General features: G+C 57.4%; 1 protein-coding gene across 1 annotated transcript in view; it reads right to left on the bottom strand.

The window, feature by feature from the left end:
* Positions 1–1059: 1059 nt before the first annotated feature.
* Positions 1060–25035, bottom strand: part of MBCDH18 (uncharacterized protein) — a gene marked incomplete at both ends in the record, with an annotated part of 31142 nt that continues 7166 nt past the window's right edge. Inside the window, one exon of the mRNA XM_001750021.1 lies at positions 1060–24951. Coding sequence (XP_001750073.1) covers positions 1060–24951 — 23892 coding nt within the window. The remainder of the gene's footprint in view (positions 24952–25035) is intronic.

The following is a 25035-nucleotide window of genomic DNA, read 5'->3' as shown; positions in this document are numbered from 1 at the left end:
AGCCATTGTGTGGTGTTGATGCCTTCTTAGTAGAGCAAAGGCAAGGCAGAGATCAGAAAATGGAGATGTGTGGTTTCACGTGCCAGTTGACTACTCGACCAAACTGTAAATCGCCGCTTTTTCTGAGAATTTCTGGGCATTTACCCGTAAATTGACATGATTTGCTTTGTGGAAATGAATTTTTTATTTTTATTTTTTTTTTATTTTTCTCTCCGGCGGCCTGCCTCTTGCTCGTTGGATGTCTTGTCTTATGCACGCCGAATCAAGACAATAACAGGGCTCCAATACCATCAGCACAACTGAGCCCGCACAACTTCTTCCGTCTCCTGTTTTCTTCATTTCTTTTTTTCCCTTGTTTGAGACTGGTCTCAAAAACGAATCGAACGAACAATTATTAGATTTTTTGTGTTGGACATGTGAGATTGAGATTAAGATGTCAATTCATATTGAATCGCACTCAAGTTGATGAGGCCACACAAAGTCAAAGAAGCATGGTCAGAAGACGGGATGTCAAGCAGGCAGCAAGCACTCTTGAGGCATGTGCGCCATATTCAATACATCCATGATTCAAACTGCAAGGGAATAGCACCCTTGGCATGGAAATGATTCTCACGTGAAAAAAAAGGGGCCTCAACGAATCAAGGCGAAAGTACAATGTATTACGTTTCTTTAACATTCTTTCAAGAAGAAAGAACAAAGTATTTTAACGGTCGATGCGGTTCATACAAACACACAAATTGGCAACAAATCGAGCTGGCCGATGCTCGGAGATCGGCCAAGTCACGGCATCAGGCAGCACAGCCCCAGGACCACAAGGCAATGCGGCTGGCCGCACTAGACAACCAATAAAAGCAAAAAAAAAAACGATAAGACACACAGACACATACAGACACACACATAGACACAAAGACACACACATGTCACGACAACAAATAACAAGCAAATCGATGAGCCGGATATGTTCACAGCTCAGGTGGATTGAGTCGAAGGCATGGACCAAGTAGGTACCTTGCCGTTTATACAAGCAGCATCGGACTGTTACGTTGAAACCACAGAAGCCTAATTGCGAAGATGGGAAGAGTTCCACATGCCGCGGACTGCGGCAAATTGAGAAGTGCCCACATCATCGTCCTCATCCTCAAAACCCGAGCCATAGTCCATCGAGTCCGAGTCGGAATCGTCCGAGTCTGATTCGCTAACACTGTCACGGTCCGCAATGGCTGGGCCAGTGCTAAAGTCCGAGTCACTATCCTGCGGATCCGCACCACCGTGGGTACTTGCAGGTCCGCCCCCCTGACCTTGGGACATGGGTTGCAGATTGGCGACGACGTCCTCGTATTGCACTTGTGGGATGACCAGCTCTGCTTCAATATCTACGCTGTCGATTTGGCGACGCTGATTGCGCCCCGGGCGTTGACGATAAAGCGTAGCTTGGCCCATTTCATCATGACGCTCATCATCGTCATCGTCGGCATCACTGTCATCTTCGCCGAACGATACCTTGCGCGGGCCAGAATTGGTGCTATCAGCACCAGGAGACTTGAGAATACTGCGGAGTGGTGCCATGTTGAGGAGATCGTCCATGGCCCCAAAGGCACCGCCCTCCTCATCATCGGTTGAAAAGTCAGAGTCGTCTGAAGCCTCCACACGCAGGTAAGGCTCTGCTGGTCCATCCTCAGTCACGTCCTCAAAGTCCGAAAGATCATCCAAGTCAAACGCACCACCACCACCACCACTAAGGAAGGGCGGGTTCTTGAATTGTCCACCAGCGTGCGCAGGGGCACCTTCGGTAGCAGCGGTGGCCTCAAGATAATCCTGTTCAAACATCTCAAAATCACTCAGATCGTCCATAATCTCGTCCATGGCCCCGGCGGACAGGTCAGATAAATCGTCCGACTCGTCCGAGTCGGAAGCAACCACCTCCTCTTCACCTTCCATACCCAAGCCCGAAAAGGCGGTTCGGTTGCCAAACAGCGGGTTGGAGCGCAGACCACCAAACATGGACGGCATGGGGCCACCCGTTCGATCCTCGTCCACGACATTGGTCGTTTCTTTGTATTGTACCACCTCACCCGTCAACGGGTCAACCTCGCCACCCGCAAACACAGTCTGCTGGTCGTGCTCTTTGCGCATAGGTTCGGGCGTGCCAAACGTCACGTCACCGTGATGAGCCAGAACCATCTTGCGCGCGTTAATGATCTGACGTCGCTGACGCTGGAAGCGGATCAACAACACGAGTAAGATGATCAAGGCGACCAACGAAGCCGAAGCTACGGCTGCAATAAAGCCTGCGGGGATGGCCGCCCTGCTCGTACTGGCCGTCTCCTCCGAATCCTCAAAGAGCTCATAGGTGGCCGTGAACGAGTAAGGGGCAGAACGATCCGGGTCCAAGGAGGGGACAGTCACGCACGTATTGTTCGTGATACTGAAAAACTGCTGGGCTACGCCATTGCAGTTGGGGGTTTCGTAAATGTCTACATCCATAAGGCCATTCGAGAGAACCGTCACGCGGGACGAGCGACCAGCAGCCTCGTCATTGAGGCACTCGCCATGGAACACTCTAGTCAAATTGCTCAAGTCGGTCAACGGATCACGGCAGCCGCTGTCGTCAAAGTGAACCAGCGATACCTGGAATGCATTGTCGGTATCGCCGCCCAGCGCACGCAGCGTGCACTGCTGAAAGTCGGTGATGCTGCGGAGGTCATCTTCCACCTCGCTGGCGCTGCGCACCTCGCCACCCGACGTGAGCACGTAAAATGTAATATCCGTCAACTCTGTGGGCGAGCTGGGGTTTCGTGACACCTCAATGTCACGAAGCTCGCCGTTGAGGGTCTGGGCGAGCACTTCCAGGCAAGGGTGAATGCCGGTGGCGTTATCGTAGAGGCTGTTGAAGGTGTCATAGTCAGGGGCTGTGGTGAGGGTAACCAGGTAGTCGTCGTTGATGACGGCCACGACAACCTCAGCCGTGCTCCAGAGCGTGGGTGTTCCTCCGTCCGTCGCGTTGACAATGAACCGAACAGTGGAGCGCAGAGCACGGCTTTGTTCGGAAGCGGTTGTGATCAGCCCGGTATCACTGATCGCAAAGGCGTCATCACCGACAATGTGGTAGGTGATGCGCGCATTTGGGCCGCCCTCTACTGTGTTGGAGTCTGCATCTGTGGCTGACAGACGCGTCAGAGCCGTGTTGACCGGTGTATCGACCGAAATGCGGATGTCGGCGTATGATTGTGCAAAAATGGGTGCATTGTCGTTGACATCTGTCACGGCGACTGCCAGTGTGGCCAGCGTGGTACGGGGCCGCGGTGGTGAATTATCCGTGGCGGCCACCGTCACATTGTGCTGCTTGCTGACCTCGTAATCAATGGCCTGCATGAGGGTGACCGCACCCGTGCGGCCATTCAGACGGAAGGGGGGCACCACAAAATCTTCTCCCTCCACTATCACGGAGCTGCTCTCCAGCCTGTAGGTAATCAGGCCAGTTTGGCCTTCATCATTATCCGTGGCGTTGAGCTGGTACAATACGGTGCTATTGTCATGATCCTCGCGAATTCGCGTTTGTAACGTCCCACTGAATACTGGCGCGTGATCGTTGACTGCCTCGGCCGTGGTCATCGTGTTATTAAAGGTCAACAGGGGCGCATAACCGGATGAAGCAAGCACCTGGACTGTCTGCAGCGGGGCGCCCGCAAAGGCCTGCAGGCTGAGTTGGTAGTCGATTAATGTCGCGTAAGGAACGTCACCACTGACCACGCCGGTCAAAAAGACGTCTCGGCCGACGTTGACCTGACCCTCCGAGCTGAAGGTCACCATCACCAATGAAACACCGATATTGTCAAGCTTGAGCGAAGTGTTGAGCATGACCGAATGCCTGAACGAGGGCACACACATGTCCACACAGGCCTGCAGAGTGGCAAAGTTGTTGGTGTTGCCACCGCAACCAAAGTACTCAAACGATTCGCAGGTCTCGGTGCCCGAATTGAAGTAGAACCGGGGGCCGCGCACGCCGCTTGAGCATGTGTTGCCACTGGCTGCCTGCTGATAGCATCGGTTGGGAGGCGTCGTGTCTTCAAAGTTGTTGTACAAAGGCCCCTCGCGTTCGGCCTGTACGACAAAGCCCGCCATGCTGACGGGCTTGTCACCCTCGGTGCGACGCGTTCCTTTGTACAGCTGGGTGCTCTCAAAAAGCGGCTGCACGCTGGGGTTATCGTAGGCGAAGTCAACAAAAATCATGGTCTTGTCGCTGCGAGTCTGCGTGTCACCCTTGCCCCGCACTGTGACGTTGACATTGATGTAGCCGCCCGAGGTCTTGTCTTGCACTGGGACGATCGTCAGCTCGGCCGGGAAGCGCAGCATGCCAAAGTTGACGCGCGCCAAGAACTCAGCATCTGCCACCGTGATGACCGAGTCCAAGTTGGCATCCATGTTGGACAGCTGGACAGGGATCAAGCTTGCGTTGAGAATTTGGCCTTGGGCGCGAGCAAAGTCCAGTTGACGCTCGGCCAAGTAGGTTTGCAGATAGCCAACATCACGAATATCAAAGACGCAATCTCCGTTTGTGTCCCCGTTCTCGCGCGTCAGCGGGCAGGCAGCACAAGGTGCAGTGGTACAAGAATTCGCGCTGCGGCGTGCACGGGGCGTCAAAGCCGATGGCAAGGGCAGATCCATGCTTAAAGCCGCTTCAGTTGGGCTGGAGCGAGCGACTGTATTTTCGGCACGGCGACGTCGGCTGTTGCCTGTTGCCGCGACGCGAACAAACACGTTCCATCCAGCAACAAAGTCTCGCTCTTCCGCCGAGCCGATAAAAGTGCCTTGCAAGTCATTGGAGGCCATGGTCACGACGTGCCCCTGGATGGGGATTGAGCCTGCGGTCGCAGTCAGGGCTCGGAAGGTGACGACGGCAATCTCAAGCAGTTCACCCTTGGCCGTTGAATCAACGGCCGTGACACCGCCAAAGCTCAGCGTTCCGGGAGGATCGACCACCGCGTACACGCTGCCACCAGGCCAGTCACGACCACGACGCACAGCCACACCGGCCGAGGTGGTAGGAATCTCCAGGTGAGCACTGCTGTACACAATCTGCAGATCAATGGCGCCCAAGGGCAAGGTGCCCGTGTTGATGTAAACCGGGACGTCAAAGCTCTCGCCTACCAGGACATCGGCTAAAGGAAAGTTACCTTGGCGGCCCAGATCAACGTCTCCTACCGCGGGCAGAGGGTTGGCAATGACAGAAACACTCGCAAACACGATGGCGTTGCGCAAGCCCAAGGTGATGGTGATGGGGAGCTCATAGTTCTCCGAGAGAATGAGGCGACCCGTGCTGGTTGTCGTGATCACGCTGCTTTGAGAGCTGCCAAAGCTGAGCGCACCCGGCAGGAGAAAGGTTCCGTCTGCCGCCACCAGATTTGGATGCTGTGTGCCGTCGCTAAAGTGCGCACCGCAGGCCACCTGGCCGTAAGAACCAGACACGACCTGCAAAACGAACGCACCGTTCACGACAGGGGCGTTGGCTACCCGAATGTTTTCAAAGCCTACCACGGCGGCCCGCTCATCGGGTTCGTCTGTGGCTCGCAGAGCCACGGGGAGGGCGGTAAAGTTGCCCAAGGTCGCGCGAGCTACCACGTAAATGTCCGAGGTTAGCAGCACTGTCTCTGCAGCAGCAGCAACGGATACTACGCGCAAATTCAGGTCCAGGATCACCAGCGTTGATGGCACCGTCTCATTCTCAATGGTTGTCAAGCGGAGTGTGGTTGAGGGCAACGAGGTGACGTCCAACTCCTCGCCTGTTGATAGCTCCACCACGACGGATAAAACGGCCCGTTGACGCACGGCTGTAGCTGCGGTGTTAGGATTGGCATAACGTCGCAGGACAGACACGTCGTACGCACTGCTGCCGGTGTACGCAGGGTATGGGTGAGCCTCCACACGCGTTTCCCTGGCAGTAACCAGGGTCAACGACACATTGCCAACCACGTCCACATGCGTAAAGTGCACCTGCAGCCACGCTGCACCATTGCCTGTTGCGTCGCTGACAGAACGAACAACGGGGCCAGAGGAGCCCAGGGCTGTGCTTGATGCACCGCACACAACGTCGTTGTCAGCACAAGCTGAAAACAGGCCATTGGCCAGGGTTGAGTTGAAGATGGTGCGGTCGTCAGTCGTCATGTCCCGACGCACGGTTGTTCCATCCGCAGCAAGAGACAGCAGCACCACGCGCACGGCAGTCTCGGTTGGTACGCCCGCCAAGGCCGCTGGGTCCGTGAGTCGAGTCAACTCATGAGCAGTCACAGTAACTTCGACCGCGTAGGGCTTGGGAATGGTCACGAGCACTTGCGCTTGGCCCGTGGCAAGCTCGGCCATGCTGTCATTCGCACATTCAGCCAGCCACGTGCCCTGGAGCAGCGGGCCTGACCCAGCACCCTTGGCGACCACATGGGCGTGGTCGTAGGATGAGACACCCGTGGCGGACACGGCTAAAACGGCGGGATCCAGCGAATTCAGGCGCAGACCCTGCTCGGGACTGAGTTCCATGCGCGCGCCATCTTCAAAGACGGCATAGGCAGCTACGGCCCCAACGCGGTCCTCGACGTCAAAAACTTGATGAACAAAGACGACCGAGCTCGAATCCAGGTCTACGAGCGGGCTGGCCAAGGGGGCAGCGGTCAGATTGGTGAACGCGTGCAGCTCCAGACGGGAAACTAGCAAGCCGAGTGCACTGCTGGCATCTTCTTCCAGCACAGTCAGTGTCACCGAGCCCAGGTCTCGACCTTGACGCTGCGCGTGGTCGATGGCAATTGTGATGTTGCCAGGTCTCCAAGCGCTCACCTGCCCGTCGCTCTCGACGCGCGCCACACTCGTGTTGCTTGAGGATGCGCCGAGCACCACAAGGGACGACACGCGTGCCCGGTAGGCCTGAGCGCCGTACGAAAACGTGGCAAAAGCCCGCAGGCGTGTGTTTTGATACTTTGGTCGGCAGATGCTGGCATCGGTGTCAAACCAAGACCAGTTTGCCACACGTCGTAGCGTGGTGTCGTCAACTTCAAGCTCAACAGGAAGGGTCGGCGCCCACACTCGGGCATGAGCCTCCGCAAGAAGCACGGCGGAATCATTGCGCGCAAGGGCAAAGATAACCGAAGCCTCCGCTTGGCCATGCGACTCAGCACCCGAGAGGAGCAGCTCGCTGCAGTCCTCGCGCACGTTGAGCACAGTCGTGTTGCCGGCTACGCAAGACACAGCAGCGGCTGTAGGGTCTTGCAAGACTAGTGTACCGTTGGCCAGCGCGCTAACCAGGGTCACGCCGGACGTGACTGGGCGGCCGCTTAAAATAGCCGTGTTTACGAGTTCAGTCGCAGCAGCTTGGGCAACAAATGCCTGTACCTGAAGCGCGGCTGGGCGTACAAGGCCTGTGGTGGTGCGATCCACGCCGCTGATGGTGGCCATGTCCACAAAGGTGGCCTCGACGGGGGTCGCTTGGCCGCCCGGACGGATGGAGGACTCTTTGCTGGAACCCAGTGCCGAGATGACACAGGCCAATGTTAGGGATGAGTTGGCTAAAGCGGCGTCTGCGACGCGCATCCGCACGTAGGCAATGACCTCCGGCTCGGTCGTCTCGGCATCGGCCACATCATCTAGCTCGCGGATGGCATTGACCGTATACCGGTAATCAGATGAAGCCGAGACGGGTCCCGACCAAGCATCCGAGGGAAAATCGATGCCCACGATGGGCAGATAAGCGGATGATTCAAAACGCAATTCGTAGTTGGTAATGGGAAAATTCGACTTGGCATACACCGTGGCCGTCGCCTCTTCCCCAATGAAAACAGGGTGCAGGGGCATAACCACGAGCACGTTGTCTGAGAGACTCCAGGTGACCTCGGGGTGAAGCTGCACGTTACCCAGAGTTGCGGGCGTGAGACGCTCGTCAACAAAGTTGTAGCTCACGCGCAAATGACGGATGGCGCTTGCTTGCGCGAACCACGCCGTTGGAACGGAGACAGTGGCCACACAAACACCGTAGCGCGAGAACCGGTTGGTAGCCACGCCGGCCAGGCATGTACCCTCTCGGAGAAAGTCGGTGGGCGAGGCACCGCCCAGGTCAAAGAGTAAATCTGGTCCAGGCGTCACCTGCACGCGCACCGACACGGAAGACGCAGGGGCACCAAAGACATCATTTTGAACGTGCAAGAGCACCTTGAGTGCTGTAGCGTCTGGGTAAACGTCTGTAGTAATCAGGCGGGCACTTAAGCGCGAGTTGGCAGACGCAACGGTGGAATAAGACTGCGTGATGGCCGCGGGGCCCAGGTGCGCCGTGACGCTGCCCTCACGGCCTTCGTATTCATTCGTGTAGTACAGCAGGTCCACTTCATAGATCAAGTTCAGAATGACGTTGGCATCGGTTGCGAGGCCCATTGAATCGACCGCGCTGACCTGGAAGACGACCGTGCTTCCGCTCTCACGCAGAATGAGCGCCGCCACGGTAAGTTCACCCGTGGCTGCATTCAAAACATACTCGCCATTGGAGGCGGAAGAGCCTCGCAGTTCATAGCTGATGGTGGCAAACGGGGCCGAATCGGCATCAGTGGCGTTGAGCTGCAGTATAACCGTATTTTCTGCTGAGCCTACGCGCACGTCCACCTCGTACTCGGCCAGCAAACCCCCAGCGGGCGTGAAACGAGCTCCTGGCGTGGGGGATGCCACAAAGACAGGGTGGTTATCGTTGAGGTCTGCTACCGTTACCGTCACAGTGGTTGTGTTAGTTCGATAAGGGAAGGTGCCATCACGGGCCTGAATGACCAGTTGGAACTGCGCCACGGTCTCGCGGTCGAGGGGCAAGGTGGTGCGAATATCGCCGGTCGAGCTATCAATAACAAAGTTGACAGGGTCGTCGTTCCGGGCTACGATCGAGTAAGTGAGCTGCGCACTGCGGCCCACGTCCTGATCTGTGGCGGCCACGCGCAGTACAATGCTGCCCACGGTCAGGTTCTCGTATACCGCGACTTCGTAGGTAGCGTTTTCAAAGACGGGCGCATGATCGTTGGTACAGGCCGATGAAGCCAGGTCGTTGATAAAGCTCACATGAGGGCTGAAGCCGGTGGAGACAAAGCCCACCGACTGGCCGTTGAAGACCGGGAGGTCAAACTCGAGTCGATCATTGTACGTAAAGCTCTGCACACGCTCCGGCGGGCCAACAATGGTATCGAGGCGGTTGTCGTTGGTCTCGCTGGTAGGGGAAAAGGTTACTACGAGCACCGACACGCCGATGCTGCCCACCGTCTCGTACGTCATGTCCGTTTGAATGGCCATGCGCCAAGTCGCCGTCTCACCCTCGCGTACAGCCTTGACCACGCCACCATATGCTCTATTCCGAGTGCTTTGCAGGACAAGAGGCAGTACCTCGCCTTCGCAGGCGACACAGTTGTCCGACGAATCTTGCAATTCTTGCTTCATGGTACTGCGCGTTGACATGAGGAGAAAGTAAACCTCGGTAGTAGGTGCCGTGGCGGGGGACGTATCGATCTCGTCGCCCGCTTCGAAAACGTCAACGGCCAGCCGCAATGTGCAACCCGAGCCGTCTGTGTCATTGATGGGAGAGGCCACCAGGTTATCGACGAAGCGGGAGAGCAGCACGAGGGCCTTGACCATGTAAAAGGCATCGGTGCCGTCCACAACACCATTGCGATCCGCATCCATGTCCTTGATCTGGCGCTCGGTGATATCGTCAAAAGCGGCGCCAAAGCTGCCGGTAAAGTCGACCAAAGCCTCGACAATGTACTGCAGAGTATATGCCACATCTGCAATGTCAAAGACGCAGTTGCCGTCCGCATCGCCATACTCAGCCTTGCCCGTGCAGGCGGCTCGGCGCTGGCGGGTCACATTGGCCGGTGTGCCATGAAGCGCCAAGTCCTGCGCGTACCGAGCGCGGGCGGCTTCAAGTCTTGGTTGCACCCGAGTAAACATGGGGGGTGGCACTGCAACGTCGCGTTGAGGCGAGTCCTCGTTCAAACGTGAAGAAGCGTGTTCATAGTCAACGCCGAATGTCACATTATTCGAGGACACTTGAATGCTCCGGCGACGGTCTGCACCCGTCAGCTGCACATTTACCACGCCGGCCACCATTTGGCGATTGGGAGTGCCAATAGGGACGGCTGTTGCCGAGTCCGCGCGGTTGAGGGTCTCAATAACGCCCGTCAGCTGAGTTAGTCCAGATCCAATGACCGTGAAGGGCAGCGTCACCAGGTGGTAGTTGGTTCCGCGGTCGCTGGAGCCGCCAGCTACACCCGTCACTTGATACTCGCCCGGGGGATTATTCGTACGCGCTGAAAAAGGGCCATCCTCCCAGTCATTGCCAAGGATAAAGCCATCATCGATGGCCTGAAGCTTCGTCTCATCGTAGTACACGTTAACTGTAAAAGCGCCAAAGGCCACACTTCCCGTGTTGAGCGCGACGCGCACATTGAGCTGCGCGCCAACAGCGGTGGGAGGCAAGGGAATGCCGTTAAGGTTCCCGAGGTCCGCGTCGTTGGTGTCAGGGTAAAGGTTGCAAGCAAAGTCAGCCGAGGCCGTCACAGAAGTTCCGACGGCAGTGGCGGTGAGGGTCACATAATCATGGTAGTTGCCAAGAAGCGTGACCGTGCCACGGTTTTGGTCCACGCTGGCCGGCACAGTGGTGCTCAGACTGAAGGATACCAAGCCTGGCAGGGCTGGATTGCCGTTGGAGGCAAACAGGTTTGTGTAGCGAGTGCCGTCGCTGAAAAGCGCGTGCATTCGAGCTTGGCCTGTTGCCGTCGAGGCAAAGCCAGCAACTGTGCTAGGGAAGGTCATGCTCTGCAGGGCGGTGACGGTGACGGGGGTGTCGCTGACCGTCAGCACAAGCGCTGACGACACGGGCATGCCAGCAAAAGAGCCAACTACATCGACTGTTCCGGCAGCCAGGGCCGTCACGACCCGATCACTGCCGCTGCGTGCAATGCTGATGACTCCCGTAGCGCTCGAGGTGGTGCCTGGGCTGTACACGCCGTAGTCTGCGTTTGCGTGTGTGTCGACGGAAAAGGTCCGCCCATCGCTGACCACGAGCGTCATGGAGAGCTCTGCTTGCTGATAAATGCCAGTTGGCCCAATTTGGCTCAAGGTTGTCTCCGAAAATGAGCTTGAGCCTGAGTAGACGGGGAATGGCGCAGAGGCGACCTCGACTGAAGTTAGGCGCACCACGTCCAGGCTGACGCTGTTGCCTGGAAGACTGGCGATGAGAGTTTCGTTGAGATGGGTGAACGAAACGGTAATGGTGGCGGTTCCCGTCACACCAGCTTCTCGGGCCACAATTTCGCCTGTGGTCGAGCCTGCAGGAACGCTCACATCCACGAGCTCAGCAGGGAAATTGAAGACGGTGCGCGCATCATCGGTAACGTCCTTGTCAGCGCTGCCATCAAACTGCAAAAACACGCGGATGCTGGACTTGACAGCTACACTGCCATGCTGCGCCAGTGGGTCACTCGAGTGCACGACGGAGCTGGCTACCTGGGTAAAGACGACACCAATCGGATCGCCCAATTCTACCGACACTTCTTGCTCGCTGGTCGCCAAGGTCTCGCCACAGGCGGCCCACGTTGCTGAGAGGATGGCAGCATCCGTTTCCGACCCCGCCAAGACTTCGTCCACTCCAGGAACCAGGACCGTGGGATTGGATGAGGCAAGCACCAGGCCGTCTGCAGCGGTAACGGCTATGCGCGTGCCGTCTGATGCTACTGCCGAGGCCACAACGGTCGCCGACTTGCCCTCAACATCAAGGGCCGTCTCTAGCTGACACTCGGCCGGAACCATGGACAGGCGCTCAAAGCGCACATTGTCATTGGGCTCAAGTACGAAAATGGCCGTGGCCAGGACGACATCCAAGCCAATAATGTCGACGGGATCACTTGCTACCTCGACGGGGACTGCGGCCACCAAGCGACCTCCGGCCATGAGACGCACGGAGCTGCTGCCAGGGGCCATGCCCGTGACCGTGGGTGGCGAAGCAGTGGACACGGCTACCGCAGCGCTTCCGGCCACGAGCTGTGCACGCGCAACTTCCGTAACGTCCACGGTGAAGACCCGCGAGCCACCGGCTGCAAAAGTACTGGTGACGGTGACATCAGCACTCTGGTAGCGAAGACTGCAACTTGGTGCCGGCGTCATCCAGCGCGCAAATGCATTGAGAGTGGAGTCGCTCACGGACAGCACCGTGTTGCTAGGATGCCAAACTTGCAGCGGGACGGAGTTGCTGCGCCCGTTGTACGTCACGGTCATCAAGAGCGAGGCCGCGCCTGTGGTCTCGGTGCCAGCCAAGCGGACCTGACAGCCCGATACGGCGGCCACATTAGTATCAGCTGAGCTGCAAGATGCCAGGCTGCGACTGACAGTGCTGCACTGGGCATCGCAAAAGTCAACCGCACTGGAGCGAGAGCAGACATAGCACGCCAGCACATTGATGTTTGCAGTTACGACGGAGCCTGTGAGGACGGCAGTGTTGACCAACTGACTTTGATCGACGTAGGGCAGGATGCCTTTGACGGCGTTTGAAGCAATGAAAACAGACCCAGCCTGGCTTACACCGATACGATCAGCGTAGGTGCCAGGTTGTGAGCCAACAAGGCCACGCACGCGCACACTGCCCTCGGTGGTAACCAAGTTTTCGACGGTAAAGCTGAGAGAGGAGGCAGCGTCCTCAACAGCGGTCGCCTCAACGCGATAGGTGATCAAAAGAAGCTGTTGGCGCCCGATCACCCCTGGGCGCGCCAGACTGGCATCTTTCAGGTTTGCAACGATGCCGTTGGTGCGGCCTGAAGTTGTACGCACCAGCGTCCACCGAGAACTGTCAAAGCTCACGCTTTCCAGATACACATTGGAATCCGTGACAATAGAGAAAGTGAAGGACCGCACGTCATACGAGGGGTCTGATAAGACCGGAACCGTGAAGCGCTGGCCTCGATACAGCGGTCGGCCAGGCAATTCCTGGACCACATCATCGACATAACTGTCGTCGGTCAGAGCACTCGTTTGCGAGCGCAGGCGCACAGTACCCAACTCGGACATCGGACCATCCCTGATGCCGTATTGCACGCTCACCTGGTAGGATTGTCCGGGCACAAAATAAGCATCAGGAAGGCTGGCCGTCTCAACGGTACAAGCACCCGAGCTCCCTACGGTGCATTGGGCCGAAATGCTGGTGGTGGCAATGTCCAAAAGAGCTTGCTCCGGCACGAGCTGTACAACGACAGTGGTCGATGCGACCTTGACGCTATGGTCCTCGTCACGCACTTGGAGGGCGACGCGGACCTGGGCATCATCAAACCACACTTCATCCGTAAGAAGAATAGCCCGAATTGAAGCGGCGGGTTTAAAGGCGTCGCGATAACGGGCGCTGGCCGTTAACGCCCCAAACTTGGCGGTCAAGGTGCCTTGACCATTGACATTTGAGTCCACCAAGAAGCCGACGCTGGTCGAGGCCGTGCGATCCTCACCCGAGCTTACACCCGGAGCTCGAAAGCCCGTGCCAGCGACTGCAAAGCTGGGGACCACTTGCGACACAAGGAAGAGGTCAAGCTGCAACGTCGTTGACAGTGAGCCATCGGATGCCGCAACCACGAGGGTGAACTGGCCCGGCATGTCGCTGGTCAGCGTTCGCGCCACCGAAAGCGCCCCGGAGAAGGTATCAAGCGCAAAGACATTATCAACGTTGCCGCTTCGGATGGCGTACGTAAGCTGACCCCCACCGCAGGCCACGTCGGCATCCGTTGCAATGATATTTGTGACATCGCTGCCCGCCGGTGTGCCCAGGGGCAGGGCAAAGGTCGTGGAGGGCATGCTAAATTCGGGGGCATGAGAGTTGCTGTCCGTTACGTTGACCTGAACGATGGCCGAGCCTACGTTGGTACCATCTGACGCCTCCACGACAAGGACCAAGGAGATGGCTGAAAGCGCACAAAGACTGTTCGCAAGGCGCACGGTACCCGCAGTGTTGACGGCCAAAACACCAGCAGGCTCAGTGTACTGGGCACGGTAGGTGAGAACAGAATTGAGATCGGCATCACTCGCACTCACGTTGACGAGCGCTGTCGGGGCCAGGGTCTCACGAGGCAGCGACAGAGTATACATGGCTTGCGCAAAAACAGGGGCACGGTCATTGACATCACGCACGTTGACCGTGACGAGGGCTGTTGCGTTGCGTTGTGGCGTGCCAGCGTCCCGAGCTAACGCAACAAGGTCATAGCGCGAGACAGTCTCGCGATCAAGAGCGGCGGTGACGGTGATCTGGCCCGTACTGGCGTTGATAGCAAAGGGCAACGTGCTGGCATTGTCAAAGGGCACCACGGCATTCGTTGCAGTCAGCAGCATGGTCGAGCCTGCAAGCTCGTAGCTCAGACGTGCATTGAGGCCAACATCGGCATCCGTTGCCGACACCTGTAGAACAGGGGAGTTCTCAGGAGCAGACTCGGCAATGGCAGTGGAGTACGTTGGCCGAACAAACACAGGACTGTTGTCGTTGACGTCTGTGACTGTAATGGTCACCGACGTCTGAGCCAATTGAACGCTATCATCGGCGCGAACCGTGAGAACATATCCAGGTGTCGTTTCACGATCAAGGACTTGTGCCACCCGGATCTCGCCCGTGGTTGCATCAATGGCAAAGCGTCCGGCTGCGTTGCCAGCACGAATCGAGTATTTGATGGGGTCAGCCGAGACATCTGGATTGGTGGCGGAGACCTGGGTCACGGTGGTATTGATCGCGGCATCCTCTGCTACGCTGCCCGTGTAGCTGGCGCTGTCAAACTCGGGCGGGTTGTCATTCAGGTCCTGCAGCAAGATCTCAATCGTGATATTGAGCACAAAAGTACCAGGCCCCATGTCTCGCACTTGAATAAGGAGGCTTGCATCACTGTGCACCTCAGCGTTGGGGGAAATAGCCACGGTGAGTGCGCCTGTGGTCGTATCTAGCGCAAAGAGGTTTTCAGTGTTGCCGTCAATGAGTGCGTAGGCTATCTGCGAGTTTGGTTGACCCGGCTCGTCCGCATCTGTAGCATTGAGTTGTAGGATTAGGGTGCCGACGGCCGCATTTTCGGGTAAGACAATCGAGTATTCGGTGGACTGAAGGACTGGGTGATTATCGTTTTTGTCCAGCACGGTGACATAAACATCAAGAGTAGCTTCTTGCAGCGGCGGCATGATAGAAGACGCCACCACGACGAGGCGATATGCAGCTTGAGCCTCGCGATCGAGTGGTCCTGTCGTGGACAAAGCCCCGCTGGACGCGTTGATGGTAAACCGTCCCGAGAAGGTATTTTCCAAGCTGTAAACAATGCCAGCGTTGGCACCCACATCTGCGTCCGTCGCGGTTGCGGTCAGCAGGAGCGTGCCAGGGGCATTTTCGCTCAGACTGACGTTTTGTGTGGCAACTGCAAAAACGGGCGGATTGTCATTGACGTCTGTGAGGTGCACGGTCAGTGTGGTCTCGCTCTGCAGACTAGGCACACCTGCATCGCGAACACGGACGGTAAGGACGATGGACTCTTGTGTCTCCCGATCAAACGAGGCGCCGGCGGCCACGGTGATGCTGCCATCTGCGCTCATGTTGAAGCGCGCAGCATCACCTGAGGCGAGGAGCGTAAAACTCAGTGCCGCGTTGACACCAACGTCAGCATCCGTGGCGGTCACGGTGAATACTGGGTCGCCAGCCTGCGCATTTTCAGCCAAATACACACTAAACGTCTCTGCCGTAAACTGCGGCGCGTTGTCGTTCACGTCCGTCACGGTGATGATGACGCGGGCAGTCGAGTTGAGAGCCGGTGTGCCCCGGTCGGTGACCGCAACACCGAGAGTATACGAGGATGCATTTTCTCTATCCAAAGGTAAGAGCAAGCTGAGCTCGCCTGTGGTAGCATTGAGGTCGAATCGGCCATCGCCGTTGCCGCTGATCAAAGCGAAATCAAACATGCCACGAATGCCCGAGTCGCGGTCCGAAGCAGCGAGCGTGAGCAATGTTGTACCCACACTTTGGGTCTCAGCAAAGGTTGCTGTATAGGTGGTGCGTGAGAAGACGGGTGCATTGTCATTCACATCCTCAACAGTGATGACCAGTGAGCTTGAGTCTGTGTACTCGCCGTCGGACACGTGGACCTGCAAAACATAGCGGGTGACCAACTCATAGTCAAGTGTGCGGGCCACGATGATGCTGCCTGTCACGTTGTCAATGGCAAAGTAGGGCGGCTCATAGTCTCCGGCAGCAATGGTGTAGGTCAACGTCTCTTCGCAGTCGCCATCCGTTGCGACAATTGAAAAGACTGAGGCGTTCACAGGCGCAGCTTCACTGACCATGGCTGCAAGCGTCCCTGAGCCGGCTATGCGTGGCTGAAAGTCGTTCACCGGGGCGATGCTGATGATCAGGTTGGCTGTATCGTTGCGAGCCGGCACACCCTGATCTTGAGCAACGACCTGCAGCTCGTAGATCGAGCGGATGTCGGCGCACACGGTCTGCGCCAAGCTCACCACACCGGTGGTCTCGTTGAGTGTGAACACTGAGGTCGGGGTGAGAAAGAAATAATGCAGGGCAGCGTTGAGGCCCGTGTCGCGGTCGGAGGCCTGTACCGTGGCCACACGAGTACCCACTGCTGTCCGCTCGGGCAGGTTGGCCGCGGTGTAGACATTCTGGCCAAACAGGGGGCTGTTGTCATTGATGTCCGTCACGGACAAGTGCACTGTCACGGTGGAGCTACGTCCCGCATCGTCACTGACACGCACAGTCAACGACCACAATGGAACGTCCTCACGGTCCACGCGGCGCAGCAGTCCAACCGAAAAGGCGCCATTCGAGTCGACACCCGACACGTAGAAAGTAGGTGGTACCGAATCACCGCCGACCAGAGTTGTTGTCAGCACGTCGCGGCAATCGGCGTCGGTGGCAATGCCGCTAAAGACCAACGTGCCGATGTTCGCGTCCTCGGACACCGACACATTGAGCGAGCTTGCAGTAATCTCGGGCGCATGATTGTTGACATTGCGGACTGAGATATTGACGGTAGCTACGTCGTAGGGCTGGCCCTCCTCACCCACGGTCACTTGGAGCGTGATCACGGGCAACTCGGCGGCGCACAGGGCGCTGGTCGATGTCACGTTGCCACTATAGAGGTCTACAGCAAACAGACCAGGCGCATTGCCCCCGACAAGGCGAAATTCTTCAGGAACAATGGTTCCTGGTTCGTCCTCGTCCCGTGCCGTGAGCTGGGCCACCACTGTTCCAATTGGGATGGTTTCATCCACGGTCACGCTCACCAAGGGGGCCGTGAAGGTAGGATCCAGGGCGCCGGCCTCGAGGACCAGGAATCCGACAGTGACAAGAGTGGAACGGGGGTTGTAAGGGTGGTTGTCATACGCCTCAATGCGAATCGCGTGTGTGGTGGTGACTGCTGATTCTACCGCGCGAATCAGCGTAATGGCTCCCGACAGCGCGTCGATGGCAAAGTGTGCGGGGTTGGCTTGACCGCCGACGATCCGGAAACGGACTTGATCGTTGCAATCAGCGTCAGTGGCCGTCAGCGTGAGCAGTGTCGAGCCCACGGGAGTGGCTTCTGTCAGCTCTTGCATGGCCGCCGGTACGCGGACCACCGGAGCATACTCATTGGCATCCACCACAGCCACGGTCACGGCCACGTCCGCAAACATGGCCGTGTTGGCCAGCACAGTTGCACGGGCCGTGAGGTTGTAAGAGTCCTGATTGCGGGCGCACAGAGTGCGCTGCAGTGATACAACGCCGCTTGTGGTGCCCACCTGAAAGCCATATGCCTCGTTGCCAGCGGCAAGTGAATAGTACAGCGCCTGTCGATCGGGGGTGGCTGCACCGACAGTGGTCACTGTAGTACCCAGAGGAGCATTTTCCAGGACCGAAGCGGCATATGCGGAGGCCGCCCACACGGGAGCCTGGTCGGCCACATCCGTGACGGTGATACGAACCTCAGCTACGGAGCTGAGAGTGCCGTCGGAAACGCGCACAAAGATTGTGAAAGACGACTGAGCCTCATAATCCAGGGTGGCCAGCGTGCGAAGAACGTTGGTACCTGGAGCCAGCGCAAACGACTGGGTTGCAGCCGTGCCGCCGCCGACGATTGAGAAAGCCAGCGGGGCGGGCGTGCAGTCGGCGTCCGAAGCTGACAGGGCCAAGATGGGTGTCAGGGGTGGAGTGTTTTCGGCCACACTGACCGTTACCAGAGAACGACTGAAAGTGGGTTTGTGGGCGTTGATGGCGACCACAGTAAAGGTGATGGAGGCGCGCGCCGTGGCTCCAGTGGCAGTGGTGGCAAGCAGCACCAGGCTGAGTTGGGGCTGCAAGGCCGCGCAGAGGCTTCGAAGAAGCCGGACATCCCCGGTTTGGGTATCGACGGCCAGACTGGAAGCAGATCCGTCCTGCGAGAAGGTCACTGTTGCTCCATTTGCCTCAACACTTGGAAGAAAAACGACATCGCCAACGTCGGTCGTCTCGAGGACGTTGACTTCATAGTGTGTCTGGGAGAAGCTGGGCGTGGTGGCTGGGCGCGTCGTAACCTGAAGGAGGAAGTTGAAGGCGGTAGTTCCAGCGTTGTTGGCGGCCGTGATGGCCGCCAAATAAGCTGATTCCACAAGGGGTCCGTTCGTGCGCACCAGGCCCGTGGTCGAGTCAATTGTGATGGGGGCGGCGTTTGAGGCTGCCACGGCAAAGGTCACGTTGCCATAGCATTCCACGACGGTGGCGCGCGCAACAGCAACAGCAGTGCCGGCAGCGGCATCCGAGTAGAGTGTAACTGGCGCGGTGAGAGCAACGGTCGGGGGGGCCTGGACATCGCGCAAAACCGTGACCCGCACAACCGTGCTATGTGTAAACTGGCCATCGGTGACCTGAACCACGAGTACGAATGAGCCCGGATCGCGGGCGCACACCGTATTCCGCAGTGTCAGGTTGCCCGACGTCGCACTCAATGCAAAAGTCAAGCCGCTGTTGCCTGAGAGAATGGTGTACGTTAGGCTTGTAGAATCGGCATCCTCGGCGGCCAGCGTGCCCACCAAACTGCCCACTGGACGACTCTCCAAAATGCTCATTTCGTATATGCCCTGAGAAAACCGAGGGGGCAGCGTATTGACGTTGATGACGTTGACGGTGAATACCTTGGACGTGGCGCGCCCAAGGAGGTCGGTGGCCTGGACTTGAACCACGTGTGAAGAGTGGAGATGATAGGCGAGCGCCTGTTCAATGCGGATTTGGCCCGTGGTGGCTTGGATGCTAAAGTAGTCGCCACCGGAGAGGAGGGCATATGTCACCACATCATCACAGTCGGCGTCAGTGGCCGTCGCTGTGAGCACCACCGTGCCAACTGATGTCGTCTCACTGATTGAGGCTGAGTCGGCCGATGAGTTGGCAAAGAGAGGGGCGTGAGCATTGGCTTGAAGCACGTCAATGCGGACCACCGTGTCGGTGTAGAGAGAGGTATCGTTTGTATTCACGATGCGTGCTGTGAGCTGTACTTGAGCGGCGCGCCGATAGCAAAGCTCGCTTGCGATCGTCAGGGCACCAGTGCTGGCGTTGAGGGCCATGAAAGCATCCTCGTTGCCATCAACGATACTAAATGCAACTTGCACATTGTTAGGGCTGCGATAGGCCAGCATGCCCAGCACGTGGCCTGGCAGGGCATCCTCTGGAACCACGTAAAAGTATGTCGGCTCGGTGAACACGGGCAAGTCACCCGAGTTGGGCTTTACGGAGACGATGACCTGCGCAGTGCCGGTGCGAGGCACGGATCGGCCATCACTGGCCATGACCGTCAGCGTGTGCTGGGTTTGCTTGGTGTAATCGACGGGGCGCAGAATGGCGATGGCGCCGGTGTCAGCGTTGATGCTGAAAGTGGCGGGGCTGGTTTGGCCCCCAATAATGCTATAGACGAAGGAAGTATCACCGCAGTCCCGATCTTGCGCGGCCACCCGGCCAACAAATGAACCCGAGGCTTGCACCTCATACGCCTGGAAGTGATACACAGAGGACTCAAAGCTGGGCGGGTAGGCGTTGACGGAGGTCACCGTCACAGCAAGCTGCATGTAGCCTGCATTGACACCGTCGGACGCCACGATTTCGACCAAGTGCAAAGGGGTTGTGGCAGCGCACAGCGTGCCGCGCACAGCCACCTGACCGGTGACGGCATCGATGGCAAAGGGCGAGCGCGAGCTGTTGGTCAGAGTGTACCGAAGCGTCACCGAATCGGCATCTGTGGCCTGCGCCAGGTAGATGGTCTCTCCAGCAACCTGGTTTTCAGGAATGCTCACGGAAGCACTGGCAGTGGCGAACACGGGTGCCTCATCGTCCACATTTGTGACGGTGATGGTGATGGCCTGGAGGGCTTGGACCGTCCCATCGCTGACTGCCACCTGAAGTGTGTGCGTGCTCGTCGTCTCGGCATCGAGTGTCTGGCTCAGAGTAATAGCCCCTGAGTCAGCCGCCACGAGAAAATAACCGGAGGGGGTCTGCGACACGATGCTAAAAATGAGCATGTCCCCGCAGTTGGAATCGGTGGCGTAAAGCGAGCCCACTAAGCTGCCCACAGCTTCATCTTCGGGCACGGTGAGCAAAGACAAGGTATCGGCGGTGAAAGTCGGTGCCGCGTTTGGAGCACCAGTGACACTGACTGTAATGGGCACCGAGGCTACCAGGCCACCTTCATCGTGGGCACGAGCAGTAAAATGATATGCGTTTTGTGTAGCGGCACAAAGGTCTCTGATGGTGGTCAACAAGCCGGTGCCAGCATCGATGTCAAAGACTTGGGCGTCCGTGCCCACCAGCGAAAACACCACCGCGCGATCATCGGTGGCCGAGAGAGTCCCCACGACGAGCCCGGCCGCAGCCTCTACCACGGTAAAGTTGTACTGATCCAGGTCAAAGCTCGGAAAGCCTTCATTGGAGCGCGGGAAGCCGGCTGCATCCAGGAAAGTGATGTTGACGCGAAGCAGCGCGGAGGCGCCGTCCAGGTCTGTGACACGCAGGGTAACGCGCGCCTCAGCCAGCAGACTGACATCAGGGCCTCGAACCAGCAGAAGGTTGCCAGCTTGCGTGAGCCAGAGGAAGTCGGAGTAAAGATCGCCTTCCACAATATCGTACACCAATTCATCGCCACAGTCGGGATCCACGGCAGCGGCATTCAGCAGCACACCTGGTGCTCGGCTCTCAGGAATTTCAAGTGCTTGGTCAGCAATGATAAAAACAGGTGCGGTGTTGGTATTAGGCGGAGCGGCGGTGACAGCCACGATGACGATAGTCGTGGCTGTGAGGGCCGGGCTACCCCCATCACTTGCCGTTATCTGAAGGGTGAAAGTGGGACGATCGGCAGCGCATAGGGCCTGAACGCGCGTGATGCGGCCCTGTTCATCGATGGCGAACGTGCCCCCGGCGTTTCCAGCGGTGATGCTGTAGCTCAGCATGCACGAAGAACAATCATCAGCATCTGTGGCCACCACGGTGGCCACAGTCTCGGCCGTGGCCACGTTTTCGACGATCGAAGCGCGAGTAAGGTTGACCGCAAAGACGGGTGGAAAGTCATTGCGGTCTGCAAGGTGCACAGTCACGCTTTTGGTATCCTCAACACCGGTCGATGTTGATGCCGTGACAATCAAATCATATTCCTTGATCGTCTCACGGTCGAGATCCGCATTGACAGTCACCAAGCCCGAGGAGGGGTCGATAACAAAAGGAGTACCGGAAGCGGGCAGCACGCTCAGGCTATAATCAACTGAAGAAGTGCAGTTGCCGCTGTCAATCTCGAGATTGGCCACGGTCGTACCGATGGCAACGTGCTCCATAATCGTGACGTTCATGTCCTTCGCAGCATACAGGATGGTAGCGTCTGCGGCACGAACGATGCGGATGAAGACAGCCACCTCAGTGCGCTGGGACGGGATACCACGGTCTGCCGCGGCCACCACCAAATTATAAGCCTCGATCGCGTCTGACAAGCAAATGAGACGTGCAGTGGTGAGCAAGCCAGTTTCGTTGTCCAGTGCAAAGTCATTGTTGGGGTCACCGCTGCTGATGGAGTAAACTATTTCTGCATTCTGTCCAGCATCGGCGTCGGTGGCGACTAGGGACAGCACGTTTGTTCCAGGAGCAGCCTCGCTCAGGTCTGTTTCGAAGCGGCGTTGCGCAAAGGCTGGGGCATTATCGTTCGCGTCCAGGACGGTCACAACAAGCGTTGAGGCAATGGCCGTGGCGCCATCAAAGACCGCTAAGGTTGCCGATAGGGTCTGTGTGACTTCACGATCAACAGCTTTGATGAGCCGCAACTCAGCGGTTTGGGGCGCAACGGGCACCACAGCAAAATAGGATGCATCAGAGGCATTGACAAGGGAAAAATTCAAAGTGGCTGAGGTGCAGTCTTCGTCGGCAGCGACAAAGGTACCAACCACAACCGGAAACGTGGCCACGCTCTCGTTGTGCTCGTAGGTGGCGGGTGCATCGACCAAAGTTGGGGGGTTGTCATTCAAATCACGCACTAGAACGACAAGTTGGATGTCAGTGGACCGGGCAATCGTGCCGCCGTCCGTGGCCGTCACGGACAAAGTGATGGGGATCAGCGAGCCATTCACATTGCTGGTTGGGCATGCGGCAGTGGAGGCACGAAGCAGCTCAAAGTCGACCGCGCCCGAGCGCGAAACCACACCGGTTGCCTCATCAATGGTAAACCAGGCTGGGTCGGATGTCAAGGCAAACGAAATCTCGGCATTCATTCCAATATCAGCATCCGAAGCATAAACGCCAAAAGGCAGCACTACTTGCTCCGTGTTCTCATCCAAGACGAGCGTGTCCACGCTTGAATCCAACACAGGCGTGTTGTCATTGGCATCTAACACGGTGATATGTACACTGGCAACGACATCATAGGCAATGACGCCGTCGGAGACGGTCACTAAAAGCGTGTACGCATCAGTCGTCTCACGGTCCAAGGGCGCGGTCACAGATACAACGCCAGTGGCTGCATCAATTGCAAACCCCTGGGCAATGTCTGACGCCGCCAAACTAAATGTCAGCGGGTATAATGGCCCGTCCGCATCTGTAGCGCCGACTTGAACCAGGGCCGAATTCGTCTCGCCCTCCATTTGATCGACAAAGTAGTCACTCTGATTTAACACTGGATGATTGTCGTTCTCGTTGAGAATGTCGATAACAATTGTGGCAGGTGGCAGAGCCTGACGCCCTCCACCATCCGTGGCATGCACAATCAGCACGATGGTGGCGTTGGAGAGTGACTCGTAGTTGAGGCTCGCTCGGGTCACAATGAGGCCTGCTGGCCCCACAAAAAAGAAGGGGGATTCCGAACCTGCATCGACGGAGAATCGGACATGACCGTTGGCACCATCATCCAGGTCGGTCGCCAACACGCTCGCAACGGTGGTGTTGATGGGCACGGCCTCTGAGAGATTGACCTGAATGTACGGGTGCACAAACACGGGGTCGTGATCATTGACGTCTTGAAGTTCCACTGACACCGTCAAATTTTCCATCAGAGGGCTCACAGCGGGGTCGCGGACGCCTAGAAGTAGGGTATGCGTGGCCTGGGTCTCTCGATCAAGGGGGACAGTGCTGCGAAGTTGCACATTGCCATTGCTCTCCACCACCTCGAAGTCGGTGGTGTCAGTGAGGAGCACTACTTCTGTCGTAACTGTTCGGTCATCGATAAGCGGCGTCAGTGTGTAAATGGTACTGGCAGGAGCTTCCTCATTCAGCGTGCGCACCAAGAGTGCTGGAACCACCCAGCTGGGACGTGTGGGTGGAGGAAGTACAGCCACGGTCACGTTGGCATCAGGATCACTGCTGAGCTGAGGCTGCCCCTGATCTGTGGCCGTAACGATGACGGAGTAAGTTCCGACGTCAAGAGCTCGCGAGAGCTCCACAACGCCCGACTCGGCGTTGACGACAAAGTCACCGGCATCATGAAGCCGACTGATGGCAAATCGCAGTTGGCGATTGACCCCAATGTCCGCATCAGACGCATTGAGAGTGGTCACGTAGCTTCCATCCAAAATTGGAGAGGTGAATTCCACCCACGCAACGGATTCATTGAAGACAGGGGCGTTGTCGTTGAGATCAGTTACCGTGACGTTGACAAGAACGGCGCTGGTGCGCCCCACAAGATCCGTGGCCGTAACGTTGAGCGCATATCGATCTTGAGTTTCGCGATCCAGGGGTGAGCGAAGCAGCAGGGTGCCTGAGGTCCCATCCATCTCAAAGGGTTCGAACGGTTCCGCAAGGGCAAAAGTGAGGCTCGGAGCCACGTCTGTGGTAACATCTGGGTCGTAGGCGGCAATCGAGGTCACGACGCTCCCGACGGGCAGGCCCTCGGAAACAATGGGCTCGAGAAGGCTAGCGTTGTTAACAAAGACTGGGGCCAGATCATCCACATTCAGCACGTGTATCTGGAGCGTGGCGGAGGTGGTCAGGGTGTTGCTTGTTGCCTGCAAAGTCGTAGTGACGACCGAAGTGGCCTCGTAATCAAAGATGGCACCCGGAGCCAATTCGACCTGATATGCAAGCGTAGCGTCCTGCCCAATGACAAAGCGTGTGTCACCGATCACATTGAAAGTGGCGGCGACAAGATTATTGCCTTCATCAAAGGCTCGCAGAACCGGGGCAGTCCAGTTGCAGGCTGGCAAGTCCCCGTGATTGCACTCGCTCACAGAAACAGCATAAACATTCGCCTCAAAGCGAATGCTCTCAACGATGTTGACCACGGTTACACGCACAGTGGCCAAAGCTTGCTGACCCGACGCAGTCTCCGTCGCACGCACAGTCAATGCATGGAAACTGGCGTCTTCGTAGTTGAGCGCAGCTGCCAGGCTGATTACGCCCGAGCTCGCGCCAATTGAGAAACGATCGCCACCACCGACGATAGCATATCGCATGCTCGCCGATGAGGCACCCTAATGACGTGAAGCGATCGTTGACAACATGAGCGAATCATGGCCTGTTTGGTTCAAAAAAAAGGGGGGGGGGAGGCAAGCAAG

The sequence above is a fragment of the Monosiga brevicollis genome, genomic scaffold (assembly GCF_000002865.3).
Source record: "Monosiga brevicollis MX1 MONBRscaffold_36 genomic scaffold, whole genome shotgun sequence".
NCBI lineage: Eukaryota > Choanoflagellata > Craspedida > Salpingoecidae > Monosiga > Monosiga brevicollis.
The sequence above is the reverse complement of the archived record's forward strand: the minus strand, read 5'-3'. Positions and strand labels throughout refer to the sequence as shown.